The 23,280-nt window shown below is 46.9% G+C and overlaps 1 protein-coding gene across 5 annotated transcripts in view; it reads right to left on the bottom strand.

The window, feature by feature from the left end:
• Slc7a14 (solute carrier family 7 member 14) overlaps positions 1-23,280 on the bottom strand; it is a 98,348-nt gene that overhangs the window by 29,014 nt on the left and 46,054 nt on the right. For all 5 annotated transcript variants that reach the window (XM_075950420.1, XM_075950424.1, XM_075950423.1 and 2 more), the window contains 3 exons: positions 17,439-17,893; positions 4,243-4,479; positions 1,302-1,519 (listed from right to left, as the gene is read on the bottom strand). In XM_075950420.1, coding sequence (XP_075806535.1) covers positions 1,302-1,519; positions 4,243-4,479; positions 17,439-17,742 — 759 coding nt within the window. In that variant the 5' untranslated portion in view covers positions 17,743-17,893. The remainder of the gene's footprint in view (positions 1-1,301; positions 1,520-4,242; positions 4,480-17,438; positions 17,894-23,280) is intronic.

Here is a 23,280-nt window from a genome sequence, read left to right as displayed (position 1 = left end):
TTTCTCTTCTGCGATAGGAAAAGAACAATTTGTATCATAAGAGATGTAGACTCGGGCTCCAACAGTGCTTCTTTGTCCCCCTTTCTGGTTTCGACCAGTTTCAGCCTTTATTCATTTCAGAGAGCAGGGATGTGCTTTGTGGGTCTGTGGAATTCTTACGGATTAGCAGAAGACACACAGTTTGGGTTTAAAGGACTTGCTTATTTCTCTACGCTGAGTAGCATGGCATAGCTTAGAATAACAGAGGTTATTTTGAGTGTTCTCCAAGAATGATTTTGGATCCCTGGACATCTTGGAGGAAAACCAGTCTAAGCAAATGCTGCAAAAGCAAACTGAGCAGAGTTCTGCATCTGCGCTGTACCCCAGCACTGGGAGGACTTGGTTCTCTGGGCCTCTGGAGAGTCACTCACTTGTGAAATGAGAGGACAGGACTTGGGGACTTCTGAGATGCTGCCATCTGAAAAATTCCTGACTTAAGCTCAAAAAGGTCTGGATTTATTTACCAATAAGTCCACAAAATAAGTATTTTCTAGCTACACTGTAGAAAAATGTCAGTGGGACTGAGATCCGCCCCTTAGTATAAGGAACTCACCATCATGACTGACATTTTTACTGTCACCAGGTCCTGGGGTGGAATCTGAAGGTGTCCCTTCCTCTAAGCTTGCCCTCCTGTCCCCCAGACTATACTAAGCCAGACTGTGTGCCTCTCAGATGGGACTTGAACCTGTCGCTCCGCTGCTCCTAGACCCTAGCAGGACTCCTTTTTCAGGGTTAGATGTTGGAGTGTGATTATAAGTTTTTGCCCTAATTTTACACCAAGGCAATCTCAGCCCTTCCCCTTCACCCACTCTTCCTGGCTTCCTTTACCAGTTTGTCTATTTCTGTGCATGGCTGCTGCTCTTAGCAGAACTGAGCTGTTTCTACACAGTCTTTGGATCCAATACTCCTGGCTTTGGGTTCTGATTCTACCATTGGCACAGCACTTAACAGTGAGCCACTGGCCCTCTCCAGGTGCGAGGCTTTCATCCTGCAGGCCCAGGTGTGACTGTTCTCTGCCCGAGGTCATTGTGATGCTGTGGTGAGATACTGCACATAGCCTTTAGCATGGAGGTAGGCATGTTGAGAGAGCACACCACATCTAACATGTTACTGCTATGTGTGGAGACTGGGGTCTCAGCACGTGCCCGTGAGACCGGAAACAAGTTAAGAATCAAAAGACTTATTCAAAGGATTCCCGACTTAAAAAAAGACATTTTCCTGAAGACGTGTCTTAGCCTGTTCGCGGCGTGGAATAAACTCACCCCTGACCAGCCGTGGGGCAAGAACTGGCCCTCAGCCCAGTATTTGCCATTAACGAAGAAGAAGCCTGCGATCATGATGAACACCCACACTGCCAGGTTCAGTACGTTGAGGACGTTGTTGAAGCCCACAGAATTCTTCACACCCAGAGCCACGATGACGGTCACGATGACAGCAATCACCAGAGCCAGAAGGTCTGGGTAGGACTCCTCTCCTTTCCCTACAGGACAAAACATGGTTAGCATTGTCTGAAGAGAAGAAAGGGCCCTGTGACTCAGTCTACCTCATTGCATCTGTCTTGCTATTACGACTGGTAGAGCAGCGACTAGTGTTTCAAAAAGAGCAGCAAAGGCTCTCTGTCTGTCTGTCGTCAGTCAGTTATCTGTCTGTCTCACTGTATGGTCCATGAGCAGGAATGAGTGTTTATTTGCAAATGAGGAAGTTTGGGACACAGATAAGGTGATGCGACACCATAGATCAAAATTTGGAGCATGTAATGAGACAGCTGCAAAGTACCTGTGGAAGTGAGCATCTTGGACATCTGTAGCACACAAATAGGTCTGACACAATCTCTGGAAGCTTCTTTCTCTTTATTATTGTTAGCCTGCAATCTGCAAGGTTTCGATCCCATGTCACAATCTTTCTTTATTAGCAAGCTTCAAAATGAGCACTTTAGAAAGCCATTTTAAGAGTTTTTCTTCTCTCTCTCATTTGTTGTGTGTGTATGTGTGTGTGTGTGGTCACAGAGAGCAAATGTCCAGTGAGCATGTCCTGCTGGCTCGGTCTGTCCGCTAGCCAGTGGACGCCTGCCCTCTACGGAGAGGAAGAAGCACTGCCTTAGCAGTCAGGGAGGAAGCCTGGGTTCCAGCTGCACTCCTGCCAACAGCCCACAGTGCGGCCTTGGGCACATCGCCTCATCTATTTGGACCTCATCTGCAGAGGGAGCGAGACGGAGGACCGATTTTGGGGTCATTTCAAATTTAAAATGTTATAAAATCAGAATAAAGCCCTGATCTTTCTCCTTATTATTATGGCATTGGGGGTGATCGGCAATGCAAAAAGAAGGCTTATTTTTATTACCTGTAATTTGTGTGTCTCTCTGTGTGTGCCTGTGGACGAGTCTGTGCACATGAGAGCAGGTACCTGCAGAGGCCATCGGCCTCGGATGCTCTGGAGCTGGAGCTCTAGGAGGCTGTGAGCCACCTGACGTGGATGCTGGGGCTAAGCTCATGGCCTCAGGAAAAACAGCCACTGAGTCATCTCTTTAGCCCCAGTCAGCATTTTTGTCAAATCTTTTCTGAGGTAAGCACACTGAAGACAGGTGGTTTGACATAGCTTCAGATTTTCTTTTGGGGTCGCCTCCCCCTCCCACGTCCCTTCACTCTCTCTCTCCTTCCCTTCCTCCTCTTCCTCTCCCCCTTCATCCCCACCATGGGTACGTGCACTCTGGGGTTTGAACTCAAGGTCTCAAATGCTCCACGTAAGCATGGTAGCACTGAGCTCCAGCCCCAGCTGTCCTGGGAAATTCTGGGGCAAGACTCCAAAGCCTCCCCAGCTCTGAATCCTGTGAATATGGGCGGATACCCCAGGCATTAGGGTGGAGAGCTGGTGGCAAGTGACAGATGGTCTGCCTTTTGGCATTGGTCAGATGATCTCTCACCCACTCAGCTCTTGCTCAGTAATAAGATGCCTTGTGGGTGTTGGTTGTACTGGAATCCATTTTTTACTTAATTTTTTTTTATTTAGAGTTGGGCAGTGGCGGCACACGCCTTTAACCCCAGCACTCGGGAGGCAGAGGCAGGCAGGTCTCTCTGAGTCTGAGGCCAGCCTGGTCTACAAAGTGAGTTCCAGGACAGCCAGGGATGTTACACAGAGAAACCTTGTCTCAACTCCACCTCCAAAAAGTTATTTGGATGTGAAAATATTTATTTAGGAAAAGTGGGAGAAACTTTGCAATGAGATGGCTGGTGGAGTTCCCCAGTCCCTTTGGTTGCATGAGTTTATCTTCGTATAGTTACTGGCAGGACACTTGCATAGTACAGTCTGTGTCTTTGATAGGTGACATTACATTGCATATTAATACACAGTCTATGTGAAATCCTCCCCAGTCATCCTTTTAGCTGCCAGGCACATAATATGTACCCACAATTCACTCATCTATCCCAGTGAAGAATTTTTAAAAATTATTATAATTGAGACCCCATAACCTAAAAGTCTAAAATTTGAGATGCTATGGAATCTGAAAAATTTTGAGTGCTTTCCACAGTGCCCCAAGTAATAAGATTTAAGCATACAATGAAGTTTTGCATAACATATTTAATAATACCTCTTCAGGCTATGTATTTAAGAGGCGTATGAAAAACCAATAAATTTTGTGTTAGACCTGGGTGTCAATGATCAGTCCCAGCATCTTATTTTGTCGACATAAATATTCCAAAGTTTGAAAAATCCCAAGGTCAAAAAACTACTGATCCCAAGCATCTCAGATAAGGGCTGTGTATGCTTTAAAAAGAAGGCTGGGATGAGAAGCTTATGTATAATGTATTCTTAGAATAATTCCTTAGAGTGAAGAATTGCCTTGTAAAAACAAAAAGAAGTATTTAAAGTTCTTGATACATTTTTCCAAATCAGGATGTGTGTGTTCTGGGGATACCACACCGGGGACCTCAGCTTTCCTGGGAGATACTGTACCCACTGAGCCATCTTTCCAGCCTCCAAGTTGTGTTCTTTTTTTTTTTTTTTGTTTTTTCGAGACAGGGTTTCTCTGTAGCTTTTGGTGCCCGTCCCGGAACTAGCTCTTATAGACCAGGCTGGCCTCGAACTCCCAGAGATTCGCCTGCCTCTGCCTCCCGAGTGCTGGGATTAACACGGCTCCAAGTTAGGTTCTTAAATCCATCTTGCTCATGACTTTGCATGTTAGGAGAGAGGTTGACGCGGTCTCACCCAGGCCGTTGAGGGTGCCCACTGTATCCACCATCCAGCGGCTGATGGTATGGTTTGCTAGGGAGTCAAACATGCTGCTCAGGGCACTGGCGCCAGCTGCCGTGCCAATCAGGTACTCCAGGATCAAGTTCCAGCCAATGAAAAATGCCACAAATTCCCCAACAGTGACATAGCTGTAGGTGTAGGCAGATCCCGTAGTCTTGGGGACTCGAACTCCAAACTCCGCATAGCACACACCTGCAAGGGACAAACAAAACAAGCAGTGGGCTCCTGGAGATCAACTAACATCTTGGTGCCTGTCACTGACTGAAACATTGTTACAAGGCAAACGGCTGTATGTGACACAATTAAGCCTATTATAGACATTTCCAACCTTACCTCCCAGAAACATAGCTTGGTTGTTTGTTTCTTTGGACCTTCTGAGACAGGGGTGTCATTGTGTTCAGAGATTGGTTCTGTTGCTGTGATGAAACACTGACCAGAAGTCTCATGGGGAGAAAGGCTTGCACTTCCGGGTCACAATCTATTTTTTTTTTTAAGACAGGGTTTCTTTGTGTAGCCCTGGCTATTCTTGAACTCACTCTGTAGACCAGCCTAGCCTCGAACTCAGAGATCCACGTGCCTCTGCCTCCTGCGTGCTGGGATTACAGATGTGTGCCTCCATGCCTGGTTCACAATCTGTTTTTAAGAGAAGTCAGGAAAGAACTAAAGGCAGAAGCCTTGAGGCAGGAACCATGGAGCACACGCTTCCTGGCTTGCTCTCTCTGGCTCATGTTTTGTGGCCTTCTTTTACATCCCAGGACCACCTGTCCAGCTGTAGCATTGCCCACAATGAGTCTGACCTCCTCGCGTCAATCAAGAAATTCTCTGGTGGACAGTCTGCTCTGGGCAGTCACTCAACTGAGACTCCCGCTTCCCAGGCGACTCTCTGTTGATTAGAGCTGACAAAAGCTAGCGAGGGTAAGTAGCCTTAGCCAGCCTTTGACTCCCTCTGTGGACCAGGCTATCCTCCGACTTCTGATAATCCTACCACCTCTTCCTTCCAGGGGCTGGGATTATAGATAAGCCTCACCATGTTTGACTTCCAAACACTTTAACCATCGTACTTGGGAAGGCAATCAGCACAAGCTTCCTACTATTGAGAATGATCTTTCTTTAGGAAAACCCAGTGATTTATCACAGCAATAGAAACCTTAACTAAGACAGGTATGAATTGCATCATTTTTACTGTGTACATAAAATTTTCTGCTTTTACAGAAACAATAGTTTAATTACAGAAAATAAAAATTTAAAGTATTTTATAACTCATTTCTCAGTATCAAAATATCAAATTAGTATAACTTCGAGTTGTAATGTGCTAGAATGTTTGATTTTGCAAATTGCTTCTGAGTTGGTGGCCAGTTCATAAAAAATTGTTAAATGAATTTTCATTGGAAATCGCCAGAATTTCTGAAACAGTCTTAAAGCTTTGTGTGTGTGTGTGTGAGTGTGCGTATGTGTGTGTGTGTATGTGTGCATGTGTGTGTGTGTGTGTGTGTGTGTATGTGTGTGTATTTGTAGGCCAGAGCACACCTTTCAGGAGTCAGTTCTCTTCTTCCTCCATTTGGTTCCAGGGGCTTGAACTCAGGTTGTGGGGCTTGGCAGCACGTGCCTTTACTCACTGAGTCCATGAATGCAAATGGTTAATGAAGGAATTTCTAGCTCTTCAGTCTTAGGACCTGCAGGGCTGCACTTGGGATGGGCTGATGGATGATCCAGTGATTCTTCACCTCGTCATCCATTTCCTGCTTGCTGTTCATTATCCTCCAAGCCCCAGCCACAAGAGGGAGTCAGCGCTGGACCACACTAGTGATTTGTCACTGAACCACAGGCATGTCTTTGAGAATGTCCTCACCAAATATGGCATTTTGCTGCATGGATATCACCTGTCTTTTAGTTTTCATGGAACATCTGTTTCTTTGGTACATTTCCGGTGGGGCTAAGATGGACTGCATATATTACCAGGTGACTAGTCTTTTTGAAATGTACCTGGTACTGGGACATGAGGAGAAGCTCCCTAACTTTCGAGGGAAATAGTACGATTCGTGTTGGAATCATTCATTTTCTTCATGTCATGTGATGAATTGTCTCCATCTTAGTTGGCTCTTTTGAGAAGCAGGTTTCTGGATCGATCCCAAGAAATACTTTTCTAGCCTCAAATTGAAGGGGCTAGACTTAGCGAACTTGTCATCATGCCCTTCTTCCCAATGCTATTAGGTAGCCAAGAAAATTGTGGATTTTCTTTCAGGGCGTGATGTATCCAGCTGCATCTCCCTCCTACCTCACCACCAACATCTCTTACCTGAGCAACCTTGGTCACCCCGTTGCCTGTCACAGAAACCCAGGCAATTTTTACAAATGTGTCTGGAAGAAAAGCAATTTGTCTGGGATGCCTCTGTTTCTTCGTGTCAAAGAAAAGACTTATGATTTTTCTGCCAAATCAGTTCAGGGGCGGCTAGTACCATCAGTCAGAGAGAGCCTGACACCATCGGTTATTAAACCTGACAGTACTCCAATTAAAGTTGTGTAGGTAACAAAGTCCCCCAAAGTCCCCCAAGCCATGGTACCAATGTATCTATATTTAAATAAGAAGAAAGCAAGCTACCCTAATAGAGAATTGACCCCCAAACCAGGTCGAGTTTAATAATTGGATCACTAAGTGCATGAATAGCCTGCTTACTCTTTTTTCTTGAAATCTCCATCTGTGAAAATATTTCGGAGCTTACTGGAGGTATAGTTTCCTTCACTTGATGCGTTAAAGCTTTTCTTGTGGTTAGCTTGTATTATGGTTAATAATCATGGCTCAAGCTATGCTCACTATTGGACATGGTAGTTTGTACTTTTAGTCCCATTAGTGGGGAGGTGGAGACAAGAGGATTCCTAGAACTCACTGGCCAGCCAGCCTTGCCTGCTCAGTGAGTTCCAGATCAGCGAGAGTCCCAATCTCAAAAGGAAAATAAAAAAAAGATAGATGGAGCCTGGAAATGCTACTGGAGTTGCCCTGTGACCTCTATGGGTGTGTGTAGATGTGTATTTTGCACACACAAACACATAGATGTGCACTTGTACATACACAAACACACAGATGTGCACTGTACACACACAAACGCACAGATGTGCACTGTACACACACAAACACACAGATGTGCACTTGTATATACACAAACGCACAGATGTGCACTTGTACATACACAAATGCCTACACACACATTCTCACATATACACATAAAATAACAAGTTATAAACTGGATCATTTAAGATCCATGTCTCAAGATATATGAATATGGTCAATGTTTTTCAGTGAATGTATTCTAAAACAGAAAGAGTGAATAGCTTTAGGACAGATTTTTGCATGTGCATGAAGGTTACAGGTCCCCGGATCTCAGCACAGCTGACACCTTGGTAGAAACCCTCAGGCCTTGGAACCCAGCACATAGACAGCAATGTCTGGCAAAACAGGAGCAAAGACAGACCCAATCCACCTGCCCAAACAGGGTGTGCTGGGGAGGTCCCTAAATGTACTCTACTTGCCTTTTGACTTCAGTAGCTCTGCTTCTTGCTGTCTTTGCTACCTGAAGTGTGCCAACCCAGGATGTGAGTTTTGTGTTTTAAGCCTTGGGGCTGCACGATTTGGGTGAGCTCTGCATGCAGCCACTGGCCAGCTATAAAGGCTTTCGATTTGACTTTAATAGTCCATGTGTCCTCTGAAGGAGTTCCCTCCCAATATATACATTTAAGTTTAAGTTGTGAATCTATGTTTAGTTACTTTTTTAAAAATTTTATTTATTATGTGTACAGCATTCCTTCCATGTGTGCCCGCAAGCCAAAAGGGAGCATCAGGTCTCATTATAGATGGTTGTGAGCCACCATGTGGTTGCTGGGAATTGAACTCAGGACCTCTGGAAGAGCAGTCAGTGCTCTTAACCACTGAGCCATCTCTCCAGCCCCTGTTTAGTTACGTTGGAAGGAACGTTTTGGCCGGATCTGTGAAGATGGCCAGTTGTGGCTCATCACAGCGTGCCACGATGTGCCAGTGTTCTCCATAGCACAGCCAGGGCTGTAGCTAGGACGAGAGCAGACGGAGGGCCCATTCAGTTTCCTGTTATTTCCTCTTCTTCGTGCGAATGCCACCCTTTGCTTGGTGGTGTTTGTCTCAGTTAGTATTTAGAAGCCGCCATCCCCATGCCCTAGGCAGCCTTTTATCAGTCTCTATGACTACAGGTACCCACGTCCTATTTGCTGCTGTGAAGATCTGCCCTTCCTTCCTGTCTCTATGACTACAGGTACCCACGTCCTATTTGCTGCTGTGAAGATCTGCCCTTCCTTCCTGTCTCTATGACTACAGGTACCCACGTCCTATTTGCTGCTGTGAAGATCTGCCCTTCCTTCCTGTCTCTATGACTACAGGTACCCACGTCCTATTTGCTGCTGTGAAGATCTGCCCTCCCTTCCTGTCTGCTCTACACTCATCCCTTTCTCCACTGTTGCTCCCTTCCTTCATTCCCACTCGTGTGTAGCCGTTTAACAAAGCTCTGTCCAATGCTCCTTTATTTCCTGCATAGTGCAATGGAATACGCTGGAAGCTCTCTGATCCCGCTGGGTGGCTGTGACCCGTTAGGACCAACCAGTCCCTGGGCACAGGCGATAGAAGGAGTGGGCCCATGTGAGAAGCCGATAAACTGGCACCTTCAAAGCCATTGAGCTGCTGTGGTCAGCCAGTCAGACCAGGTGACAAAGTTCAGGCCCCTGATGTTGGCATTAGCTCTTAATCATTGGCTTTCCTCCCCAGCTGTTTATCCTATGGCCATTTGGTAGTTCTGTGCCTTGCTGCTCTGTATGCCTGGCTATCACTTTGCTATGGGACCCAGATCATTTCCTCTTTTAGAAGGGGACTGTCCCTGTAGAAAAGATAATTCCTTGGGTTAGAGACCTTCAAGGATAAAAGTGTACCCCTTTGGTCCACCTGCAGATACACACACAGGAAGCCTGCCTCCTGAGTCTTTTTGCTAGGGGTAGACTTGGGGCTTCAGAATTGGAATCCTGGTCAGGTCTTCTGCATTAAGAAAACCTCTCATCTCATCAGGCTAGCGTGGTAATAACAATCATAAAAGTGAATATTACAGGCCATAGTGCTGTGTATGGGCTCCATTAAGCACTTTGCATATATCATCATAACCATCAAAATGGTTATGTTACTGAAATCTTTATTGTATTCACCTAAAGATGATGAATCCAAGATCTAGATGGGTCACTAGAGCTCACCCATCTTTCCCACATTGCAGGTTTCTATCTGTGGCTATGGGAAGGTTTCCGTAGAAGGATGAGGTAGCTCACAGGTAGAGTTGACTAACCTGGGGCCATTTCCCAGATTCCCTAAAGGCTGAGGAATCAATACTCTGGAATACCTGTGATTTCCACCTGTTTGGAATGTTCTAGGATAAGTACAATTGGAAGCCACATAAGGAGTAAATGACAGAGCAGGGTTTGCATTAAGAAGGTGCAAGTATAAGGCTAATTCTAGCCGGTCCTCAGACGCTATGAAATAGAGAGGATTGAGAGTTTGCTGTGGGGAGACGAGGGACACTCCCCCCCCCTTAGTTCTACCTCATCCTAACTGCCACCACGGGTGATTTAATTCAAACTCTTTAATTCATAGAAGAGGGACAGAGACTGAGTGTGGGGGTAACCTGTCCAAGGACGCTGAGCTGCTGAGAGGCTGAGCTGAATGAAGTCTCAGGTGTCCTGACTTCTGGTTCAGGCCTAGTTGGCTCTGGCAGCATTCAGAATTGCTTCCCAGGTGACCATCTTGCCTCTTTGCAGAGATGTCAAGTGCTCTGTCTCAGAGTTCTTTCCTGTGTTCAGCCGTAGCTCCCACCACGCTAAGCCTGGGGTGAATGGTCTGTCTGTCCCATTGCACTGTCTGTCCACTCTACTAGGGGCTTCAGAAGATGTGAAAGAACCCCATGTTTTCCTGGGTTTCTGGAGGAAACTGGTTTTCACTATCAGCAATTTGAAAAACGTGCAATTGTCTATTAAGACCTTCTCTGAACCAGTAACCGACATTCTTCTCCCGAGGCTGTCAATCAAGCCCTGTGCAGTGGAGGGACAGCACCTTTCTTTTAGCTGGTGACAGGTGCCAGAAGATGCTGAGTTTAGGAGACATCTTCATGACTGACCTGCAGCTCTTACTCTGTTCAGAGCTCAGGGGATGAAGGCTTCTGTGCCTGGTAGGTTTGGGATTTGGGAGTGTGAGTCTTGTTCAAGCTGTTTGCAGACAATGGGCTCAGGAACCAAGAGGATCAAAGTAACCCTACAGAAGTCACCTAACACTTCCAGGTTTCAGTGTTGCTATCTGTAAAATGAATATTATAATGGTATTTATTTAGTCGAGTCTTAAAAATTATCTTTTGTGTGTGCCCACAGGTGTGGAAGTCAGAGGTCAGTTTGTGGGAACCGACTCTCTGCTCCCAGAAGGGAGGGAGCTCAGGTCATCAGGCCTGAGAGCAAGTGCCTTTATGTCCTGACCCACACGAGCAGTGGGGTTTTTGGCTTTTGTTTATCTTTTGGATTGAGCTATTGTCTCACAGCTGAATGCCAGGCATATCATAAGAGTCTTCAAGAGTTTAGTTGCTATGACGACCATAAACAGGAGCCACTAATATATCCGGTGGGAAGTTGCACAGGGGCTGTTGCCCAACGTTTGTACAATAACAATACTAATAAAGGCTGACGTTAAGGAAGGGTCTTACCAAGTTTCAGCTTCCAGAGACTCATAAATACTTGGCCAGCTGCTATCCTCATTAAGATTTTAGCAGATATGTAACTGGTCACTCCTCGGAGAGCTGGCCACCCCAGGTCAGAGGGCAGGTATGTATTTGCTCGGTATTTCCTTACCACCCTCTTGAAAGCCTACCTTTCACATCCCAGTGTGGCAGAGAAACTGACAGGTACTATAGGAAGCAGACAGTGGAATAGGCATGACCTTAGATCATGGAAAGGGGGCCACAGAGCACCAGTTCTCCTGGTTCATCTCCAGTATGCTTTTCACTGGGGGAGTGAAAATGGTTTATTGTGCCAAAAGACGAAGTGGGGACTCATCAGAACCTGTATATGTATATGCGTCCATATCTATATCTATACTTTGACTCTCTAATCCTTTCCTCGACCTTGACGCTGCAGCCTACAGTAACTAGGACATGATGTCAGAGCAGGCCAGCAAGGTTGGAGAGGCAGACTCTTGATAGGGGCTCTCCGTGCTACCCTGTGTCTCATCATTATGGGTACACCCGACGAGAAGTTGGAGGTACTGAAACTCTTAAGGATGGTGGAGGCACACAGTACACACCAGGATGCAGGTATGTCCAGCCTTTGACATTGTATCTCGATGTTGTCGTGTACAAAGTTCATGCAATAAAATCATCTCATCTTTACTATTTTGTGTTGGTCCACATTCATCACGATACTCAGCCACGCATGGCTGTGTGCTTACAGGTCAGACATGTCTGCCCTCATCTGATGCTGAGCCACATGATAAATGCTAAGAAAGATACACTTGGTGTCATGGGCTTTAAAAAACATCTCTCTGTCTGTCTGTCTGTCTGTCTGTCTGTCTGTCTGTCTGTCTGTCTCTCTGGGCATGAGTGTGCTGTGGTGCCTGTTGAATGCCAGAGGACGACTTGTGGGAGTTGTTTCCTTCTTTCTACCATGTGGATCCCAAGGATGAAGCTCAGGTCTTCAAACTTAGTGGCAGGTGTCAACCTACCGAGTCATTGGGATGATTTTAATTGTCTGTTTTTGTAATGACCAATGTGAACTGGTAACAATTCATCAACCCATTTCTATTGCAAAAGTTTCCAGCTTCAAGGGTCCAAAGGAAGAGTTTTGGGCCCCCAATCTCCACTCTTGGGTCTGAGTTCTGGTCCTCACTAAAGTGCTGTAGGACTTAGGAAGTTCATTCTGCCGGTGGTGGCTCCAGGTTCTCCCAGAGCAGGACAAAGCCGGCCTCCTGTAGTGAGGTGTGGATGGAGGGGATGCTGTGTCCACACAGGAGCTCAGCACCCACAGGGGTTCTGTGTGGTCCTCCTTGCTGGTTTTCTATCTTGATCCTCACTTTCTGTTACCAGAGCTACGTTGTTAAATCCAATGTTCTAATAATATTCCGAAATATTTTAATCAATTACATGCCCTTTCTCAGATAGAGGGAGCTCGTCTTTCTCACCGTCCTTCACCCAGCCAGACCTTCTCTGTTCTAGACTTCATCTTGCCTTTCACGGTCAGAGCCCAAGCCCCATAATCTCTTGTCCGTCCCATCCGTCATGTGTACAACTGGCTCTACGTTCATCCTGTCTCCACTGCGTGACTAAGGATGTATCTGCTTGTGCCATTGACCCGCTCCATGCCTACAGAGTGATGCCTAACCTTGCCAACTTGGCAAGTGTTGGATTGACTGACAGAGCCTCTTCCTACCCCTTCCCTGTGAGTTCAGTTCTAATCAGACTAAAAGAGAATTCGACATAAACCTAAAGGAAAAACCCATCAAGTTTGACAACCTTCCCCTCCTGAGGCTCGTGGCCTCTTTTGGGCCTTTGACTGGCTAGACACTGTGGGCATAATAACTTGACTTTGTTTCATCTGCAGTCAAGTACATTCGAAACTGCACAGGGCATCCTGCCTCCACCCGCTCTCCACAGAGCTGTAGGTAAGAATTGGGAAAAAAAGAAAAAATGGTTTTCTTTATCAAAAACATAATATGAAAGGGGCTTTGGAGGCTTGGCAGGGCACAGGGCCTGTGGAGTTATTAAAGAGCAGATAAGGCCTCTGGACAAAAGAGGAGAGGTTGGCTACAAGCTGTTTCCTCTGATAAAATGCCCACCACCTGGGACAGGTCAGAGGGCAGTGGACATGCTGGAGTGGAGCTGGGGAAGTCGCTGGACCTGTGGGTCATGGTAAGTTGGAGAGAAAGTAGCTTTAGAATCCCTCATGCTCCACAGAGGCTTCTGTAGCCTGGGGAATGGAGCTACGAGGTAAGAAAATTTCCTGAGAGTCTGCTGGTCATCCAAAGCTCCTCTCAGCACGCTCCCTCTCCATGTGGGTCCTGACCCTGGTTGTACATCAGACACCTAGGGGATTGTAAGGATACACCTGCCCAGGGTACCCCATCCAGCCCCACCTGAATTAGAATTTCAGGGCACATACTGTGGGCACCAGTATTTTAAAATATACATAAGCAGAAATTAAAGGAAGAGCCACAAACTATAAGAAAACATTTATGAAGCTACGTATTTAAAGCCAGGCACGACAGCTTGTACCTTTAACATTTGGGTGGCAAAGGCAGACAGACCTCTGAGTTTGAGGTCAGCCAGGTTTACACAGTGAGTCCCAGGCCTATCAATATTATATAATGGGACCCTGCCTCTATAAAACAAAACTACCCACTTAGAGAAGGATTTGCATCTGGAATATATAGCTTCATGTATCCTAGGCTGGCCTTGACCAAGATGTAGTCAGAGGGGTACCAACTAGGGCCAGTGCTGAGGTTTTGGACCTTCCAGAGTGTAAGATAAGCAACTGTACACACACACACACAAACACACACACACACACACACACACACACACACACACACTAAAGTATAATATTTAACTAACTGCCAGCATGTATGTATGTGTATATGATACACGTAGCTTGAAAAGATGCAGTGAGCCCAAACCCACGTTTTACAACAGGTGCCGCCAATAGCGAACAAGTTACTTAGTGCAGTGAGCTAGGCATTGTACCAGGTACTTGGTAGGTATCTCATTTAGATCTCACAGTAACTTCACAATAAAGACATTTTTACACATTTTCAGAGTGGGGACGTTCCAGGGGTCTCCTTAAGTTTCTCAGCTAGTAGCAGTTTAACCGGGTTCCGAGCTGAAACCCAGCCTCTCTGACCACACACTGCTTCAGATTCTGTATTGTGCACCTCCCCTCTCTGCTGTCACTTCCTGCCTCTAGCCTCATTTGTTAGTACTTTTATTCCAGATTTTTCCCGACTTCATCAAAATCGGCAGTTTCCGCTGATCTTATCCCTTCCCTTGTCTGTTTATGGTTACTAATTTTTGTTAGCATACAAAGAACGGGCTTCCCTGTGACACTTCATCTGGGGACATCCTTAGACCTGCGCACATTCACCCTCCTGACCTAACCAGTCACCATGGACACCATCGCTCTCATGGGTTCCCGACCTCAGCCTCCCTGGCGTTCAGGGCAGTTTTCTTCTCCTTTGCAAGCCCCTTTAATCCCATTGTTCTTTTCTCTCTGCGTGGGACAGGGTGAAGCCTGTCATTCTAACATCCTCTTACCACCAGGCAGTAACTATCGCTGGAGACAAACACACGGAGGGAGTGACTGAGTGTCCTCATTCTGCTGAGTCAAGTTTTAATGGCGGCGGGGAGGAGAAGCGAAACAAGTATTCCCGAGGGTAGAGCTGGAGAGAAATTGGGTGAATGTTATGGAGCAGTGGGGTGGTTGCTTAAGTTCTAAGTGATATGGGGGTGACAGGGGCAGGGAAATGAGATTGTGGGGAGGGGGCATTTGTGACCAAACTGCACAGCAGTGCGAGACCTGGCTGAAGAAACCCACCGCAGATCTGGCAATATTGGCATGAGTGATTTTGGTTTTGACCCTGGCTGAGGCCCTGAAGGATCCTGGCTGGTCTCAGCAGTCGGATGACTCAGTCAGAGAGTGTGGAGAGATGCGGTGGATGGGGCCATCTGGAGAGACCGGGAGAGGCAGGTTTCTCTTCTGGCGCCTGGTGCCGTGGTGAAGACAAGCTGCCGAGTGACATCCGAGTCTGCAGTGGAGCCAGGCCAGGAGGAGGCTGGGAAATGCTAAGCAACCAATCCCATGACAGCAGCGAGAATGCAGTCCCAAGGCAGCGGACTTGGGGTCTGCGGTGTGACGTCACGGCGCGCTACTCTGGAAAGCGGTGTGACCTATCAGGGCTGCAAACGGCCGGTGCAAACTGGCCGCAGCTTCATAAAGGCTGGCTGAGTTCCGAGTTCTCCGTTAATGAAGTAGATATGACACAGTGCTGTGAGTATTGAGGCAGGGGATGGGCTCCCAGGATGCAATTCCTTGGGATTCTTCTCAGCCTGGGAACTGTACCCAACTAGACAGGGACCTAGGGAAAACTGTCTGGTACTCATTAACTGTCGGGGTCTTAGGTGTCTGTCCTATGCCCCTGTGCCACTTGGGAAAGAGTCGTAATGAGAGACTGTCTACATCGGGTTGGTTTGTGGGCATGTCTACTGGGGATTGTCTTTAGGTTATTTGACGGGGAAGACCCAGGCCACTGTGGGTGTGCACCAGTCCCCTGATGGGAGTTTTGAACTGTTGAAGACTAGAAAAGACAAGTCGGGCTGAACACTACGAAGCAGGCGAGTGATCATGAAGGCCTTATCTTCTTCCTGTTCCTGCCTGTGGCCAGCTGTTTCAAAATTCTGTTGCTAGACTTAGCCCACGATGATGGACTGTGCCCTAGAACTGTGAGCTGAAATAAACCTCTTTCCACTTTAAGTTGCTTCTGGTTAAGGTATTTTATCACAGCAACATAGAAGAAACTAGAACAGCCCTCTAGCACGATGCCTGCTTCTTATTCTCTTGTCTCCAATCAATTCTATAATGATATTCCTTTCAGAGCCATACATCTGTGATGAATAATTTTTGTCAATAAAATTTGGGAAGAATTGAAATCACATTATTTGTTTCAAGTAGCTGGATGATTCAGTCACGTGAATAACGCATTTCATTTTAATGGGACAGAAGTCCTTTAGGCTGCATGAACCTCATCTGTTAGAGTTTTCATGCAGAAGAAAGGGCGATTCCAGGAAAGGGAATGGGTCGCCTTGACTGTGAGACTCAGTTCCGATGAATCTCTCCTTACTAACTGAAAAGTGCCACCATACTTTTGAGTCTAGGTGAAATATGCCAATATACTTTTGGGTTTGCTGTTTGCCAACTATCTTGCTCCTTCATGGATGGAGACTAAATATTACTATTTAATAAGGATGTATGGTACCGTAGGGCTTTTCTTGTGGAGCTGTGCACGTCATTAGAACTGCTGTCCCGGAACAGTTAAAGAGCCAGACCTCTCGCTGCCATCGACTGATACAATCTGCCTCCCCATGCCCAGCAGAGTCTCATGTTTTCTGCCATGGCCACAAAGAATCAGGATGCTCTCCTCTCCCTTTTTTCTTCTTTCTCTCTTTTTTTCCAAGTTGTTTGTTGACCTACTTCTGGCACTCTGGGAAGATGCTCTGGCCTGCAGCGCTCGAGAAAATGAAGTGAAGGAAGAAAGGCAATAGGAGAGCCGGTCGGTCCACAAATCACCAACATGCAGGCCTTGGCATCCTGCTTTTGAATTAGCTGTTTGACCCTGGGTCAAGGGAGAGAGGGGCTGCTGACCTCCCTGTGGGGGATGGGTTCCCTGAGGTTGCTGAGGGGGCAGTGTTGTAGATCTTCAGCAGCCCTAGATCCCCTGGTGTGGCTGCTGCCCCCAGGGCCAGCTTGAGCTCCTCAAACTGCCAGTCAAGTCAGAGTAATTGACTTGCTGTTTGCTACTCTGCACAGCGTTTCCTTTATTTTATACTGGCCCTACACTCTGCTCCTCCTGCTAGGAGACCCAACCCATCTTCCAAGGAAAGGAAGTGTTAAAGCAGAAACAAAGTAACCAGAACATAACAGAGGTGGAAGCTGGGAGACCAGAAGCCTGGGCACCAATAGCTGATTGTACTGAAAACCACAGAAAATGGAAGCTATTACAATCAGGCCAAAATCTAGTCCTCTATCTACCTAGCATTGGAGATGTCAAAAGCAGACAATCCACTTCACGGTCCCTTTGGGCAGCTCATTACTAACTATTCCAGAAGAGTCTGGGGAGGTGGCTCCATTGGAAGGGCATTTACTGATCACACTGTCAGCATGGGTTCAATCCCTAGGACCTCTCTGGTGGCAGGGGAGAACCGACTCCCACACATTGTCTTCTGGCCACCACACACAGGCTCTGGCATGTGCCCCTGCATCACATAAATAAACAAATGTCGCAGTCGATTCTCTGTAAGAGTGGAATGAGCGGCAAGCAGGTCAGCAAGCAACCCTGCCTCCTAGACACTCACCTGATAGTATGGACGCAACGGCAGCAATGATGAAGGACACAATCACGCCAGGTCCTGCCATTTCCTTGGCCACCAGCCCAGACACCACATACATGCCAGTGCCCACGCAGCTGCCGACTCCGAGAGAGATGAGGTCCACGGTGGTGAGCACCTGGGCTAGCTTGGTGCCATGCGCGGTGGTAGTCCCGGTTCCTTCTAGCATGGACTCCACTGGCTTGGTGCGCAGGATCCGAGAGTGCATTGCGTACCAGGCAGCACCCCACTGCACCCGCCGGGGGTCCACGGAGGCCAGAAAACCACTCATTGTGAATGGTACGGTTGCGGTGAAGGTTTGACAATGGTAATGAGTACAGAAGTCTTAGTGGACGACCCTTGAACTCATGGAGCAATGAGTGTGTGTCCTTTTAAGAAAGGCCCAGTGGGACCCAAAGCCTTCTTGACTTGGGCATGAACGTCTGCAAGAGAAAGACAAGAAAGAAGATAAGGGTAGTGGGAAGCAAAGCATGACTTGGAGACACGTTGGGCATACGCTCTGAACAGGGGCAATGAGAATGTTCTTTGTGCTCACAACATGGGGACTTTCCACCTCTCTGTTCTCCCTTCTGAATTCCCTTCCAGTCCCACATCACGGTCTGAAGCTTGTACCATGTCTCATAATCATCCCAGAGACTGGTTTAATATAAGATCCACTGTAAGCCATTTCCAGTCTCTGTGCTTCAGTCTTAGGTGTTCACAGGCCAATAAAGTCTTGACCAGAACGAAGACCTTCTGAAAAGATGCGTGTTCCCTCTCTTTGAAAATTCCAACCATACTTCAAGAAATTAGATTTTCTTTAAGAATCTCATATTGGGAGAAGGAAAATGTTGGGGCCCTGGTGCCAGCTGGGAGAGTTCATTCCCTAGAAAGATATGCCATACGGTTCTGACACCTCGCAGGAGAGACTGTGACCCGCATGTTGGTGTTGGGATCACTAATGGGGGCTGCTCTGCTCTGCGTACCTTCAAATAGCCCTCTAGTTAAACCCACAGCTCATGTGAGGACCCTGAAGATGAACTTGGAAGAGGGCTTCAAGCTTTTTGTTTTCCTTCCAGTGTTGCCACACTGAATGCGTCTCCCTTTGTTTTTAGCTACTTGTTTGTCTTTTTCACTTGTCCCCTGTAGCTGGTAAGTTTTCTGTTATTGCAGCAAATAGTCTGATGAAAGCAACTCAAGGAATGAAGGCTCACAGTTCCAGAGGGGTGGTGTAGGTGGAATTTTCCTGTCCTGCCAGCTGCTCCCAAATAACCACTCAGAGCTTATACTAATTACAAATGCTTGGCTAATAGCTCAGGCTTATTACTAGCTAACTCTTACATTTAAACTAGCTCATACTTCTTATCTATGCTTTGCCACATGACTTGGTATCTTTCCTCACAAGGCATGCCCATCTTGCTTCTTTCTGTGTCTGCTTGTGACTTCTGACTCTGCCCTTCTTCCTCCCAGCATTCTCTCAGTATGGCTCTCTTGTCCAATCTCTTCCTGCTCAGCTGTTGCCCAGCCAGCTTCTTTATTAAGCAAAGCACAGCGACACATATTCACACCGAGTAAAAGAATATCCTACAACAGGGTAGAATCTGTTGTGATGGGGATGACATGGTATTAGGTGGGGAAAGCATGGCCACAGGTGCAGAAAACTGGCTAACGGTGCTTCCAATAACACACAGGAGGGAACAGGAGCACGGTGAAGCTAGAAAATCTCAGAGCCTATGGACGTACTTCCTCCAACAAGGCTCCACATCCTGAAAGTTCTACAATCCTCGCAATAGAACCACTAGCTGGGAAGCAAATGCTCAAATACATGAGCCTATGAGGGACATTTTTCATTCAAGCCACCATACCTATTGAGGACAGGCGGCTGAACCTAGTTCCTAGGGCTGCCAGGGCCTAGGCTCTGACCCAACAGCTCCAGCAACTAAGACTTCTTCTTGGTGTTAATGGGATGGCAGGTCAGTGCATGTATGTAAGAAGCTGAGGATGAGACCTGGCTCATAGGAAGCGCTCAGCCGCCTCAGCTCCTATGTACTTCTTACTTGGCTCTGTCAAGATTTGATGTGTAATGCTGGGCGTATTCTTTGTGAGCACAACATCCTCATTTGTGGAAACAACAACAATAAAATGCAAAATCCGATCCCTGATTCTTAAGAGGGGTCATGCCACGTATGGAGTTGTTTTGAATGTGGCTTTCAAATAAAACAGAAAATGTTTTGTGCACTTTCTTGCTTTGGCAGATTATACGGTGAGGAATTCCGCTGACATCTGGGGGTGGGCTGGGGCTAACAGTGGAAAGGCACAGGATGATGGCGTGTATCTCTGGCAGATCTCACTTGAGGTTCTTGAATATAAGCATCTTGGCAATGGTGATCTGAGCCTCAATACTGAACCTAAAAGTCTGCCTGATGTATCAGCATGCAGGGTATTTTGGATGGTCTTAAAATATCTAGACACTGAAACTTCCAGTAAATCAGCTCTAGAGTAAGTGAAATGGGGGTTGTAATTTGATACGTTTGGATTTTAACAGGGCTTGTTCACCATCTGGGGAGACTGAGCTTCTCACAGCGATGCTGTTCATGGGATTGTGCCGCTCTTAGCCCCTTCTAACAGCTGGCTGGTGGGAGTGTGCATGCCCACAATGGGTCATCACTAGCTGGCTGGCGAGAGTGTGCATGCCCACAATCGGTCGTCACTAGCTGGCTGGTGAGAGTGGGTGTATCTACATCAGGTCTTCACTTAATACGCTGGGTAGTTTTTTTTTTTTTTTGGTCACCTGGACACAAATTGGGACATCTGGGAAGAGGCACCCTTAGTGGAGAAAATGCCTGGGAGGCAATTCTGCGGGCATTTTCTTTGTTGATGACTGATGTAGGAGAGCACTGATGTAGCCCCCACCCCCCCACTGTGTATGCCTTGAAGCTACTTTCTCTAGCAGTCAGAAGCTCTATAGGATTCAAGAAAGAAATTTGGAAGGATGCGCAACATTGAGTCCGAGAGCTGCACTGGGAACCCTGGGCTATTTACACACAGAAGTCCCTGCCGACGTAATCCGTAGCTATTATTAGCTTTGGATCAGGGACTTGCTAGGTAGTGTGTCTGGTCTTAAAGTTGGTGATTCTCATGCATTCTTGTCCTGAATATTGTGACCACAGGTGTGTGACACAACACCTAGCTAACATTCTTAATTAATACTACTTATCACATAATGTTGTGCTTCTCACTTCTTGAAGACTTTGCAAACACTGACTAATTTGGAGAGTCAGGTGAAATGCAGGAGGTTGGTTCACAGAGTTTGGGGACAATCTTTCTGGTTTAATTTCCTCCTGGAGCCTCGTGTCTATATTGTGCCCTTCCTCCTTGTCAGGTCCAAATTCTGACTGGTAGACAAAAACCAGCATTCCTTGGGAACTTGTGAAACCAATCCCTCTACTGAAGGAGCCACTTCCTTTTTCTTGGCAGAAGAGACAAGTGGCTACCTGTAGTGTCTACTAGTATATCATCAAACACATGGCGGTCTCCATGCACTGTCAGTATCACAAGTACCAGCCACGCATTTCAGAGTCATGCTGACGCTGGCTCTTCTCCTCCTGTTCCTTATTCTGACGCTGGCTCTTCTCCTCCTGTTCCTTACTCTGAACTTCTCAGCTCCCTGGCGCCCCTCTTCTAGCTCTTCATTTCTCCTTAAAACCCTGCTTTTTTGGCTTTGTTCCTTCTCTTTTGTCTTCTGCTCTTGGTCCTCTGGCTCTAACCACTCAGGCCCATGCCCACTCCGCCATGTTTAGTCTGCTACTTTCTCTCCCTGCTCTGGACTCTTCCAGACACCTCTGGATGTTCTCTACAGATCTACAATAAAACCTTCCCCTTAATCATACCTTTGAACGGTCGTGTGATCAGTTTATACACTACTCCCCCTCCTCCTCCTCTTCATTTTTCTTCCTATCTCATACTTCCCCTCCATCCACAGCCTCTCTCCTCTTCTTCATCTTCATCTTTCCGTGTCTTCGTTCCTGATTAATGAAGCAATAGGACCCATGGATCACAGGGTCCTACTTTGGTTGTGGTCTTATAGGAAAATGAGTGTGGAGGCGAGGCTGCCCTTCACGCCTGATTGGTGGTGCACCGTGTTACTGCCTGCCTAATTGGTGGGGCACTGTTCAACAGCCTTCACAAACCAATAGAGACTGTGAAAGAAATAAAACAGAAGCGAGAGCACCAGCTGGTACGTCGAGCTGAACGGGGGAGTTTCACAAGGCCCCAGCCCCAGATGAAGAGCTACAGGCATTCGATGGCTGCAGAGAGAGAAAGAGTCGGTGTTCTCCAGGTTCAAAGCCCCCGGATGGCTAGCCAGTCCCAAGTGGTCAGTCTTAAACATGTTACATGCAAGCAACGCTCAATGGACTCAGTAGGTTATGCATGCACACATGCCTATATATGTAATTCTTTAATAACTAGAGGAGGCTGGAGAGATGGCTCAGCTGTTAAAGGCTAGGCTAACAACCAAAAAAAATGTAAGAGAAGAGGTCATAAACTTGAGAGGGGATGGGGATAGGGGAGGAACTGGAAGAGGGAGAGGGGAAGATGTAAATACACTGCTCATGTGTGACATTTTCAAAAACAAACAAAAATAAAACTAAGTGGTTAAGGGTGTGGAGTTCTTTGGAGACCCGGCATTGGTTCTTGAGTAACCAGGGGGCTGGCTGTGCCAGGATCGGGGAAGTTCTTGGTAGAGTGAGGAGAAAGATCTGAGTGCCATGAATGAGTCAGGTGAACAGCAGCAGCAACCTAGCACGAACCTTTGCAGAGGAGACAAGGGAGGCAGGAAAGGTGCAGAAGCCGCCCTAAGTCACAGCCTTTTCAAGAGTGGTACAGACCTCGCCATTTGCTCTTGCAGGGCTGGTGCCAGCATTCCTGACTGTCCTGATGAAAATGCACATGGGTCAGTCAGTCTGGCCTAAGATCTGTGCTGTGATTTTGACTTTAAAGGCCTCGTGGGGCTACTGGGAGACTTCATTCAGTGGGCACCATGGTATCATGGCTTCTTTGCAAGGTCATTGTAGCAAAGTTTAGCATGGAGGGGAGGCCATTCGCGAGAGACCCAGAGGTGGAACAAATCCCTGTCTGGGAATTTTCACAAGCACAATTCAGGTGAGAGCTGTAGTTACCACCCAAACTGCCTGCCGGCTGCAGAGTGTTGTCACCGTACAGGGCAGAGTTGAAACCCGGAGTCAGGTGACTGGCAGGTGACCTCACCAGAACAGGACTGAGCTTTAGTTAGCCAGGACTTTCCTTATTTGCAAAACTCTGATTTACATGACCCTTATTTGCATGGTAGAGACTGCGCTAGTGGAAATACCATGTGTGGGGCTCTCGCTAACCTTCCCGAACTGTATGCCCCTAATCTGGACTGTCCTCCTGGGAATCGTGTGAATTACATGCTAGGGAACTACACACAAGGAAGCTCACCCTAATCCCAGAAGTACTCCTCCCAAGTGAACCCCAAGTCCCATTTTCCCAGGCTGAAGGAGCACTGTACTTACAGCTCAGCCTGCTTCCCTCTTGAGGTGTACTGGGTAAACTAATCCCACCTTCCTAACGCCGCGGCCCTTTAATACAGGTCCTCATGTTGTGCTGACTCTCAACTATAAAATTATTTTTTTATTTTTTATTGCTATTTTGTGACTATTATCTTGTTATGTTATACTGTCATGAATTGTAATGTAAATATATGTGTTTTCTGATTGTCTTAGGCGCTTCCTGTGAAAGGGCCATTCTACTGTCCAAGGGGCTGTGACCCACAGTTGAGAACAACTGT

This window comes from Microtus pennsylvanicus, chromosome 16, assembly GCF_037038515.1.
Source record: "Microtus pennsylvanicus isolate mMicPen1 chromosome 16, mMicPen1.hap1, whole genome shotgun sequence".
Lineage (NCBI taxonomy): Eukaryota > Metazoa > Chordata > Mammalia > Rodentia > Cricetidae > Microtus > Microtus pennsylvanicus.
The sequence above is the reverse complement of the archived record's forward strand: the minus strand, read 5'-3'. Positions and strand labels throughout refer to the sequence as shown.